At 35.4% G+C, this 12,824-nt stretch overlaps 1 protein-coding gene across 4 annotated transcripts in view; it reads right to left on the reverse strand.

Annotated features, from left to right (window-relative positions):
- LOC136845768 (uncharacterized) overlaps positions 1–12,824 on the reverse strand; it is a 489,838-nt gene that overhangs the window by 20,198 nt on the left and 456,816 nt on the right. The window contains exon 1 of one of the 4 annotated variants that reach the window (XM_067116021.1): positions 5,153–5,303. The exons of 1 other annotated variant lie outside the window; for it this stretch is intronic. In XM_067116021.1, coding sequence (XP_066972122.1) covers positions 5,153–5,156 — 4 coding nt within the window. In that variant the 5' untranslated portion in view covers positions 5,157–5,303. Of the gene's footprint in view, positions 1–2,291; positions 2,428–4,886; positions 4,991–5,152; positions 5,304–12,824 lie in introns of those variants that run through there. 2 more of the 4 variants (XM_067116023.1, XM_067116020.1) reach the window with 2 other exon arrangements.

Here is a 12,824-nt window from a genome sequence, read left to right on the forward strand (position 1 = left end):
TACAATCAAATGCTACAAATCTTATGTACTTGGTAAGCTTACATGAATCCTAGCTTTTAGACCACAGATTATTTATATACTCTACTGTATCTAATGTACATACGGCATTTGAATTAATCTAAGATTTTGCTATATAGCACTTGAACACAAGTAGAATAAAGTTTGGTATCCTGAGGCAGAGAGTTCAAGAAAACTCCTACCAGGAGGTTCCTGTTGTCTAGCTACCAAACAACGTCTTCTCTTACTTTCATGTTCAAGAGCACAAACTGGGAGGGAGGGAGGGTTGCTTGAGGCTGACCAATATACTGTTTCAGCTATATTGGTCAGCCTCAAGCTCATGTGGAATGACCCTCTCCAAACTTGATTAATTTCACTTATTTGATTTTGTGAAATCTAGGTTGTCAAACAAAGCACTGGGGCACTTTCCATCATTAAGTGCTTAATCACAATTCAGAAGGGTTAGACAGTGATGGGACCGAGGGCTATCTGCCAAAGCCAAGATGGTTGTTCTTGTTGTGATAAGAAATGTGTTTAAACCTCTTTGAGCCTGCCGATGCAATTTTGATGGAAAGACTCTTGTTGCCGGCATACCAATCACCAGACCTAAATACTTTGCCTGCTACTTGCGCATGAGATCCAATAATCGATTAACCATTTCACACAAACTGATACCACATTGGTGAGAATCACAGAAAATTATACTGCATGTTTTAGAAATCTTACGGTTACTGTAAAAATTTGCCATAATTTCTGTATGATATATGGATGTCTGTAAAAAAGTTAAGTATACCTTAGTTTAACCAGACCACTGAGCTGATTAACAGCTCTCCTAGGGCTGGGCCGAAGGATTAGATTTATTTTACAAGGTTAAGAACCAATTGGTTACCTAGCAAAGGGACCTACACCTTATTATGGAATCCGAATCACATTATAACGAGAAATGAATTTCTATCACCAGATATAAATTTCTCTAATTCTTCGTTGGCCGGTTGGAGAATCGAACGCGGGCCCAGCAGAGTGCTAGCCGAGAACGATACCAACCCATCCAATGAGGATTGATGTCTGTAACTACATATGCAACTTTGATGCAAAACTCATAAGCATCGGAGGTATTACCATTTAAGTCCAAAATGGATTGCATTATTTTTGTTTTACCTTCATTATTTTTTAATCTAACCAATTTGAAGAACTTTACTTCCATACCTTACGCATAAAGAATGAACAGTTGCCAACATATTGATGCAATGCAGAAATTAAAATTGCAAATAATATTTTTACAAGCACATGAAGTATGTACTTTTCAAACTGGTTATCTTGCGTTTTATGCAATTATGACCATTATTGTTGGTGCAAACCAAAGGTCTATGTTTTCTGTTCTGCCCAACACTTAACAGTCATGGGGGGGGGGGGTGCTGTGGGAAACCAGGGAGTTGGGTGTGGGCCAAAGCAAAAATGAATTTTACCAAAAACGTATATATTTTGTCTGTAATCAGTAAGAAGACCCTAACAAACCATAAAACATGATGTGGCAAGGGCAAATACAAGAATTCATCCTAACTTAACCTTCAATGATCTAACCTAATATAATGCACTGGTCCTACCTAACTGTGGGGGCAGGGATGGAGTTAACCTAATTCGAGCCCAAGGACTGAAGTCTAGAGTAAAAAGGGGTAAATCCTTAGCAGACCTCTAACCAATCACAGCCTATGAATAGTGTACTTACTGATAAAAAGAGAATTGCATTGTTTTTTAAGTCCAGTGTCATTTACAAGTGTTCATTACTTCATGGACATTGCTTAGGAAGAGTCTGCCATTTGTTGTCAATGCAGAACACACAAGGCCCTGTGCAATCTTTTATTCATGATATATAATAGCTATATAATTTAACCAGTATAAAAAAAACCGACTTAACTTACATTAATGAAGTTTATGGATGTTTTCAAACACCCCCTTGGTATTTTTAACATCTGAGGTATGCACTTAAACAAGGTAGCCTTTTGAGTAAGAACTGCTGCAGGGGAAAAACCAACTATGTTAATTTTATGTGCAAAATCATCAATTAACCAACTCTGTGTCTACATGTGCTATTATCCATTCTGCTGAAAAATAACTCAAACTGATAAATGCCAGTCCTAACTCTATTATAATAATGGGAATGAGACAGGGGGAAAATATGCTTGTAGCTGTACCCACCAACCTTCAGGAATATACTGTTGTTATGCTAAGGGTAGGCCTACTAGTCAGTTAACCCTGGAATGCAATGCTAGGTTGGAATGAATTTCTGTACTAACCTTTCATGAACTGTGGCACTCTAGGTTAGGTAGGAACTATAGTGCCGTAGGCTGGGTTTGGTCAGACAAGCATGCATTCCTGAAATTTACACTGGCTTAAAATGCTCCAAAGCTGGTTAGGTGGTGTTCAGTGCCAGCACCACCCAGGAGCCCTAAGTCAAGCTATGAGGAAGTAAAGCTGAGATGCATTCCTGTAATCTGCCTTGTGATATTTTTGTTATATATGTTTTTTGCCACTGATATCTACTGCAACTGTATACAATTTCCATATATATGCATTTTCGACCATTCGTCTTTGTGCAAATCACTACTTCCCACTCAGAAAATAAAAATAAAAACACCTGGTTTAAGCCAACAATAATGGTCATAAATAAAAAAACATAAAGCTGTCAAAAAATACATGGTTTATGCATCTGGTGAGAAATTAAAGTATGAAAATCCTAAAAGGAAGAACAGTAGTCCCCACATTGGGCTAAAAGCTCTGCAGTGGATATCAAGGCTGAAGAAATGCTGAGTTTAACATTACTCTAATTAATGTAAATAATGCATTAGTTGTGAGATTAGGTGATCAAATCTAATAACTATCTAAGGAACCATCACCAAATACTCGCCCGTTTTATGAATTTCAAGATGAACAAGTTAACACTTCGCTTTCCATCTAGTTATAACTTATAAGGGTAATTTTTCGGAAAACTCCAGCCAGCCATTTCGGAAGGTTCCAGTTAGCCATTTATGCATGAAAAACCATTTTGGTTTTTTCATTCAAAAATGGCTAGGAAAATGACAGGGCACAAAAGAACCTGAAAATACCAACGTGACGTAACCTAGGGGTGTTTACTGGTTACAATTTTGCCGTGTTAGCTATGGAGGGGGCGGTACTGTGTTACCTTATAAGTCGTAATTTGATTAATTATTTTCTCTATTATTAAGCATTTGCGAAGGTCATGTATTGAGAAGAAAGTTTTCGTTTTGATGAGTTTTATCCAAGAAAAATATGTTGTAATGTGGGAGGTGGCTGAGTCTTCCGAAAAATAACCCTTATAAGACTTTTTTATTCTCCTAATGTGTTTTAGTATGTGATAGCATCAGGTTAGGTATGGCTGGATGACCGCTAATTTTTGTATTTCCATTAACGGACTAACCTAACTTGTTCTCGCCAGAAATCGTCACCGCGGATAAAAAAAAGCGGATGCATATTTCATCTAGCTGAAAGGGGGGCGGATATTTCTTAAAATGTCCTTTAAGTGCTAGCTACGACCAATGCACGACCTTGATGAAATTTTGATAACCCACAAAATTATTCTGCTGTGGGAATTTGTCTTTCGCCATAATGGAAAGTTAGGCCATCCATAACTTTGTTCTGAAGGAAATAAAATGGCCCACTGGTAACCTGTTGGATGTGAGCAAGCTTTAAAAACGGCCAGCGTACTTAGAAAGTAAGGGATATTATCTGTGTGATATAGGCCTAGACGCGGTTTTTTTGATAGATTTTTATGTGATTTTGACCACGTGGAAGAAATGCATTTGGATGCGTTTAGGTCTTGCAAATAACTAATAATTAAATAGGTATCAGTGATTTTAAATGAAAAATGGGGGTTTCTCAGTTTTTATGAGATTTTTACGAATTTTTACTTACATTTTTGTGGGGGGGGGGAATGATTGGTTTGGTTCACCTTGGAGGCCGGTCTTTGGGCCAGGAAAGTGTAAGTGATGTTCAATGAGGGCAACGACTAACAAAGGTACGTAAGCAAGGCAATGTTCATCGCTATAGTTTCTGATGTCAAAGGGAGGGTTAGGGGAGTGTCTAGGAATGAGATTCTAGCCTCAACTTGAGAAAAGACCAGCACTCGGGGTTTGGTTAAGTTAGGCTAGGAATGCAACCCAGTAACAGTCAACTGTATATTCATGATTTATACATTTTTGGATAACTGTTACTGTTGACATGCACGATCGATCTATTTTTTTTGACTAATTTTGTTGTAAATTGTGCATTTCCTACTTTTCTGACTTGACATTACACTCGATTTTGGTTTCCCCCCTCTCAAAAATCCCTGGTCCCTCACTGAGGTCTCTCGTAACTCTTGGATATTTGGGGTTAAGTGATGTTTTAGTTTTTGAGGATTTCCATATATTTTTATGAACATAAACAGATAAATTGATGTTTTGTTGTTTTTTAAACCTAAAACACGAAACAATGACTTATTTAGCCGGATCACCAGAGCATAAAAAATAAAAAAATAATATAGGGTCTTAGTGAATATTCACAGTAAATATTCACAAAGTAAACTGCGGCAGATGAAATAAAAAAAAAAAAAATTACGAAACCTTCAAGTTAAAAATTTACTCGAGGCACAAAGTGACAAGTTGATTTTTTTTTTGTTCAGGACATGCCATGTCGAATTCCCAAAGATATATTCAATTAGACAGTAAGTTGGAAAACTGGGCGCTTCATGGCCATAGCGAGTAATCAATTTGTTATATACCGTTGAAGTTCAGCCACCCCTTTTTAATTAAAGAAAAATGGGTAGAATGGGGCACAGCGAACTATTTGGTTGGAGAAAAAGATGAATACCGATGACAAATCACAAGATTAACCTTTGGAAGAAACACTTCACGTCGGATGCGGGAATATTCTGCATACACATCGAATTTACAAAAATCTGTTATAAGAATATAGTTACACTGCGCCAATAGTTGATAAATATTCGCTACAATGGCCCTCAAAGCAATTTGGTTATGTAAATTTGCCATGGGCTTTTACATTCATTGGCGGAGACAATTCTCTCGGTCCCTGCTTAATATATTCTCCTTACTAGTGATGGGCCACTACCATCTCATAATCTGACAAATCATTTACGTACCCATTTATCAATAAATGCTCGAATATACCAGGTATAATCCGATAAAATATAGCCCTTATCACTTGTTGAATCAGTGACACCACAAAATATTTCCAGGTTGAAGGTATGAGAAACCTGTCAGTACTGATTTTATTGTCTGTTTACAAAATATCTTTGGTGCACTTTACTATTCTTAGGGCACCCAATAGATGGCAGCACCACGTTCCCCTGTACATTTAAATGCAAATGTACCATTCATGGAGATTTAGCTTATTGAAAATTATTGGTTTTTCTGGATCAAGGGGTCCCAGTTTGCAGCTTTTCTCCAAGCCCTAAATATAGAGTCATTTGGTCTCTCTCTCTCTCTCTCTCTCTCTCTCTCTCTCTCTCTCTCTCTCTCTCTCTCTCTCTCTCTCTCACACACACACACACACACACACACACACACACACACACACACACACACATATATATATATATATATATATATATATATATATATATATATATATATAATATGGGTGTTTGAAATTAGAATTAAACCCTCCACAGAACAAATGGAAAGTTATGACGTTTTCTGCTATAGCCTATCTCCAAGTACATTATTTTAAGTTTCTATTAAGCTATTTTTCATTTTACAGCTCTTGTATTTTCAGACTGAGTGACGGAGTTAGATACAGCCATGGCTAACGACTTGTAGGAAATCAGATGGATTGACCGAATCCGGGCTATAACCTGCAGAGAGGCCAGGGATGCTGGCAAATCCTTCATTTCACATTCCTGGATAGCTAAATACATTAAAGGAGATGAATCCTTTGTTAAAAGAAACTGGAACAAAAATCCATATGACTGTCATTGCAAAAAGAGTGAGAATCTTGGAAGGCCTGAAGTCCTTTCTCAGGATCTCAGGAGTCAAAAGACATCATAGTTGAGGCAGTGGGTAGACCAAAAAAGTCTTTACGTAAATTGGCGCTTGAACTAGAAACAAAAAGTGGAAAGAAGAGAAGTTATAGTGCTGTATATTATGAGTTGAAAAAATTTGGTATCAAGCCATTTCATGTTATCAGCAAGCCCAACATCACTCAGCAACAGAGAGAAGGCCATGCATGTTTTGTGGTTCATTTCTTAAAGATTGGGATGAAGCTGACTTTCTCCATGTTGCCGCATCAGATGAATTCTTCATTTACACAGCCAGGAAGCCAAATCATAAAAATGACATAATTTGGGCTGCAAGGTTGGATATCAGCGATGACATGCGCTATTGCCAAGTTGTGAAATTTCCTGAATGTCTGGGAATTTTTCTCTGTTTCACAGCCAAATGGTTATTGTGGATCATCAGAGAAAAAGGACAGTCATGGAATGGCGAATACTTCAGAGAAACTGTGCTTACTGGTGGAGTATTTCCTTTCCTCAAAGATCCTGAAAATGTGTTATCTGTTGAAGAAGTCACATTTTTGCATGATAAGGCACCATGTTTCAAGGCTCTTCAGACATAGGAGCTGCTTTGAAACAGTGGTATCGATTTCTTCTCGTCAAGTGAATTTCCAGGTAGCTTCCCTGACCTTAATATGTGTGAAAACATTGGTAGTATCTTAAAGGATCATGTTGAAGCGCGCACAGTGAACTATGATGGTATACCAAGCCTCGACGACCTGTGAAGAGAGGTGACCGAAGTGCTCAGGGAAATGGAGTTTGAGTCTCAGCTTTTTTGCGATTTGCTGAAATCATACCCCTCAAGAATGCAGGCTGTGGTACAGGCAGATGGAGGCCACACAAAATATCAAATACTCAGAGAGAAACTTAAATAAATACCTGTTCTGAATGACTTTTGTTTTTGTCCATATCAATTTTAGTTTATGCTGTAGAGGGGGGGGGCCTCTAATTTCGAAAAACCCTGTATATATATATATATATATATATATATATATATATATATATATATATATATATATATATACATACATACATACATACATACATACATACATACATACACATGTGCATGCTCAGGCAAAATTACAGATAAACATATCTATAGCAACACGTTTATTGAGCTTAAATACTACACGGCAACTTTATTTCATTTTTATATTCCATGATCTTTACTTAAATGCTCCAGATTATTGTCGTTTTGGTGTATTCTCCATTTGTTTTGTAATTTCTTGGTGAAGCCGAGGTTAACACGACGTAACTCAGGACGACAGATCAAGCACAGATACGTACTGTATATGATGGGACTTAGGAACTTTTTATTCGCCAAAGACTTGACAATATTTCATCTCATTGTATCCTCGAGGCGTCACTGTTAACAGTTTGATCGAGTTTAGTTTTCACGCCGGTGCTTTGAGTATTTTTAACATTGTTGGTTTGCATAAATAACTGTGTACAATACTTAAAATAACCCCACCCTTCTCTCTCTCTCTCTTTACATCCTCTTCACTAGTCCTCAGATCAAGGAACGCAATTTCTTTCGAGACTGAATAAATGATGGCAGGTAAGTAATGAGTATACATTTTGTCACTGCTATGAAATAATATGTATTTGCTTCTGTATGTTGTTCAGCTAGACATAATATTAGTGTGAACTGACAATTCATGTTGAAATAAAAAAAATTATTGCTTGAATATGAACATAATGACATTTTGAAACTATACAGAAGGTCAGCAACTGTTTAAAAAAACACTTAAAATTCATCAAATTCATGCACAGTTAAGTTATTAAATACTAAACATCAAATGTGAAAGATCAAATCGTATTTATCTCTTAGATTTTATTGTCCTTCACATGCACTGGTCACACGTATTCTCACTGAGAAACAGCGAAGGTTTTAATTTCATGCACGTCTGGAAGAATCATTCCTACGCTCCCTACGGGTAGTAATTCCCCCATCTTCAATGTCTGGCGATCTGCGAAATTGAACGTACTATATGAATTTTACGGGAGCAGCTCGCTTCTTTTTCATTAAATTCTGATGCCTGCCACACAAAAGGAAGATTCAGGATCTTCGTTTCTCGACGATTCAGTCGGGTGACTTCGTTTCTTTCAGAATGTAAATCTCCCCGGAGGGATGCCCTCCATATCACAGAGATGTTTCTGCTGATATTGCAAATAAATCGCACCCGGTCAGCCCTGCCGTCTCTGAGGCTCAGCAGTGTGACGTTTCAATCAGTTTTCCTTTGTCGTCAGCAGAAAAGCTATCTAGAAAAGGAAAGTCAAACACTCCCCAAAAAGGTTTCCTGTTAATTACATATGCTGTGTACACCACACTGTACATCGGTGGTATACTCTGCTAGATACAAGATTAGAATGATTTTGTTTCTTTTGGAGCTGAGCTGTAATTTATTGTATACCCATTTTTTCCATTCAAACTTAAGAACTGCAATTTTTACAAGGTGTAGGCTTTATACTACGCTTACATCTCGTTGTCGGGTAATTTTGGATATGTTACCGGTAATGTCAAAAAACGTACAACCGCTGATTTTTGGGCCATAAAAGTAATTTGCATGGAGATATCGCGTTAAAGACTGAGGTTATTTGATGTGTGTTTTTTTTATTTATTTCCTTTTCAGCGTGCGTGAAACTAACTCATTTCACATTTCAATTTAAAGCAGATCATTACCAAGATTTCTTCGTGTCACTGTCAATGTCAGCTAACGCCTATTAATTCTGTTTTAGATGGGTGGGGTAAGTGACAGATCCAGTCATTATTATAGGCATCATCGTTGTAAGAACACACACACAATATATATATATATATATATATATATATATATATATATATATATATATATATATATATATATATATATATATATATAATATATGCATATAATATATATACACAAATATATATATATATATATATATATATATATATATATATATATATATATATATATATATATATATATATATATATATATATATATATATATATATATATGGTTATTATCACTTTTGTACGTGATTCATTTATCACACATTACCACAGGTGAAAAATAAAAGAATGGGGTGTAGGTCTGACCGGTTTCGACTTTATTTCCAATCGTCAATGGCTTGGAAATAAAGTCGAAACCGGTCAGACCTACACCCCGTTTCTTATTTTTCACCTGTGGTAATGTGTGATTATATATATATATATATATATATATATATATATATATATATATATATATATATATATATATATATATATATATATATATATATATTCAATATTAAGTCATTTCTACTAACAGGAGTAGGGCTGGAGAACAGCCTTCATACCGGTTGCTGCCATGTTCATACTTACCGATTTGTGGATGAACACCCGTGCAGACAAGTTATACAAGCCGCTTCATACATTTTAATGAATGTTCATCAGCAGCTCGTGGGATCATTCAACTGTATCTTACACGGACTATCATGGTTCATGGATACTAAAGTCCTTCATTTCCAGAGACTTTTAGGACTCTCTCTCTCTCTCTCTCTCTCTCTCTCACTGTATATATATATATATATATATATATATATATATATATATATATATATTATATCCTCAAGGAACAAAGGAAACGAAGACCTCCATTCTTACAAATTTATTGCCGACGTTTCATGACACGTCACAGTTTCAAGGCTAAAAAAGAAAATAATTTGCACTACAGATAGAACCACGGTATTAAAAAGAATTAGAATATTTAAAATTCACAAAAAATGGCAATGCATCGTTAAAAATAGTTATATAAATGTACATAAAACAAGAAAAAAACAGGACCACAAAAGATGTAGGTCAAGGGAACCAAGACACAGACTCACCCAGCGAAATGAAAGAATAATACTAAGAGAAAACAGAAAATATGCGTAAAGTATTATTCTTTCATTTCGCTTGGTGAGTCTGTGTCTTGGTTCCCTTGACCTACATCTTTTGTGGTCCTATTTTTTTCTTGTTTTATGTTCATTTATATAAATATTTTTAACGCTGCATTGCCATTTTTTCGGATTTTAAATATCTTATTATTATTTTTTATTTTTTAGTACCGTGATACTATCTGTTGTGCAAATGATTTTTTTCTAGCCTTGAAAATGTGACAAGTGTCATGAAACGTCGGCAATAATTTTTTAACAATGGAGGTCTTCGTTTCCTTTGTCCCTTGAGGATGTGTATATTTTGGCCGTGGCTTTTATATACATGTATATGTATAATATATATATATATATATATATACACACATATATATACATATACATATATGTATATATACATATACATAGAGAGAGATAGCATCTCTCCATTGTAAATCTCATTCTAAGGCGTCTGTGCGATACCTTTGTCTCTTCATTTCCTTCCCAGTAGAACGATTTATTTTCCCTAAAGTTCTTGCTTACATTTTCCCTTCAGCTTTTAATATATATATATATATATATATATATATATAATATTTATATATATATATATATATATATATATATATATATATATATATATATATATATATATATATATATATATATATATATATATATATATATATATATATATAGTAGAAGCTGAAACAGAGAGATGCTGTGTGAAGCGGATGCTGTCATAGATCGATGGAGTGAGTAGTTTAAGAGTTTAAGGATTTACTGTATGTGAAAGATAGATGACAGCACAGCTGAATGTTAGTATAAATTTGCTAATGCTTTTATAAGAAACTTTTGAAGATGTACATATGTCATTTAAGAGGTTGAGGAACAGAAAGACACTACGAGTGGATAGGATTACAAGTGAGATGCTGCAGTACGGTGGTGATACTGTGATGTAGGGGCTACCCAGGGATCTAAGGTATTTCAGGATGGGGCAAATATTTGAAAGGAATGGGAGAATGGAAGGTGAGCAAAAGTAAGGTTATGGGGGTTAATGAAAACCAGGGGGGATGTGGCAGTGAACACTGATATGGATCGTGGAAGGATGGAAGCAGTTGATTCGTTTATGAATGTGGTGGAAAATATAATGAATGTTCAAAGATAAGAGCAGTAATAAGTTACGGGATAGGTGAAATGAGAATGGTATCAGGGATGTGCAGAAGATATGGAACAGAACTGAATAATCTGTGGAAGCCAGAGTGGAAATATATGAAGGGATTGATCAGCACACTACTGTATGGGAGTGAAGTGCGGATACTGGATGAGAATGAAATAAAAAGTCTAAAACTGTTGACACGAACTGGCTGGATAGTATACGTGATGTCAGAAGAATTCAAGTTGTGAGAACTAAGGATATACACGTTCTGGTCATGTGGAAAGAATGAAGAACCACAGATTGGTGAACAAAGTGCATAATTCGGAACTGTTAGGAGGAAGGAGAGTGAGACCTAAAGATGTGGAAGAGTTGTTGGAAAGGAGGGGGACCTGAATAACTTGAAAGCACATGAACGCTTGCACGACAGAGGTAGTATAGTTTATGTAGGTAATTTTTTCGTGTTGTATATGAACTCTCTGTGTAGGTGTAAGAAAGTTTACTGCACAGGAGGGTCACTGACAACTCAGCAGTTGAAGTATGAACGTGACAGTGACTGTTGAGTTGTTTCTTCTCTTTAGCTAAAATCTGCCAAGGGATGCATTCTATGCTGATAATATATATATATATATATATATATATATATATATATATATATATATATATATATATATATATATATATATATATATATATATATCTGTGTGTGTGGCTGCCACTGAAGGTGTAATTAGCTAATTAAGTAATCATGGCTGAGTGGTACAACGTACAGTTATATTTGTTAGGTCCGTGGATCCTTCTCAGCTTGCTGGCCACACCGCTTGCCACTTCACCTAGCTGTAAATAGGGTTCTGTTGCCATGTCCTCCAAAAAGGAAAATGCGTGTGGTGGAAAAGATAACTAAACACAGACAGAAACAGTTTCAAGCTTCTGTATCTATTTAGTTGTTATATTTCCTGTCATGAGGATTAGCGTTGTAGTTGTTTATAGCCTAGCCGTTATTCTCCTGACTTTCAACTTTGGATAACTTCGACAATTTCGAAGACAAAACTTCGAAATGGACAGCACAAGAGATCCATGATGACGGTACGAAAGTTCTAAAGTGATCCTATGTCACTCGGCCCTCTCCAAAGGAGCAATTAATAAATAAACAAACCAATAAATAAATAAATAAATGTATTTTGCTCACCCGTCACGCAAGAACAACGTATTTCCACCTTTCAAATAGTTTAATTTCCATGAGTATGTCACCGTTAATACATATTGGTTCAGATATATATGTATATTATATATATATATATATATATATATATATATATATATATATATATATATATATATATATATATATATATATATACATACATACATATATATGCACATATATACATATATAATATAAAACTTACTGTACATGTTTTTTGCTTTGTAAAATTTCGATATAATTGATTATCCACGACTTTCATAGCTAATCGAACATAAATATCCGCACAAGAAGTATTTGCAGTACTAACAGAACTAAAAGTTATTCTTTGTTCGTGATAAGGTTAAAAGATATATACCTAACCGTTTCAAGCATTAAAAGACACTTTTCTTTAAAAATGGACTGGAAAGTTTAAACTGGTTGCAGAGGGTAAAATGTCGTTTAGTTTTGCTTTGGGGGAAATTTCTCTGATATGAAGTTTTCAGGGGAGGAATTTTCTGGCAGGAATTATG

Source organism: Macrobrachium rosenbergii, chromosome 14 (assembly GCF_040412425.1).
Source record: "Macrobrachium rosenbergii isolate ZJJX-2024 chromosome 14, ASM4041242v1, whole genome shotgun sequence".
NCBI classification, from domain to species: domain Eukaryota; kingdom Metazoa; phylum Arthropoda; class Malacostraca; order Decapoda; family Palaemonidae; genus Macrobrachium; species Macrobrachium rosenbergii.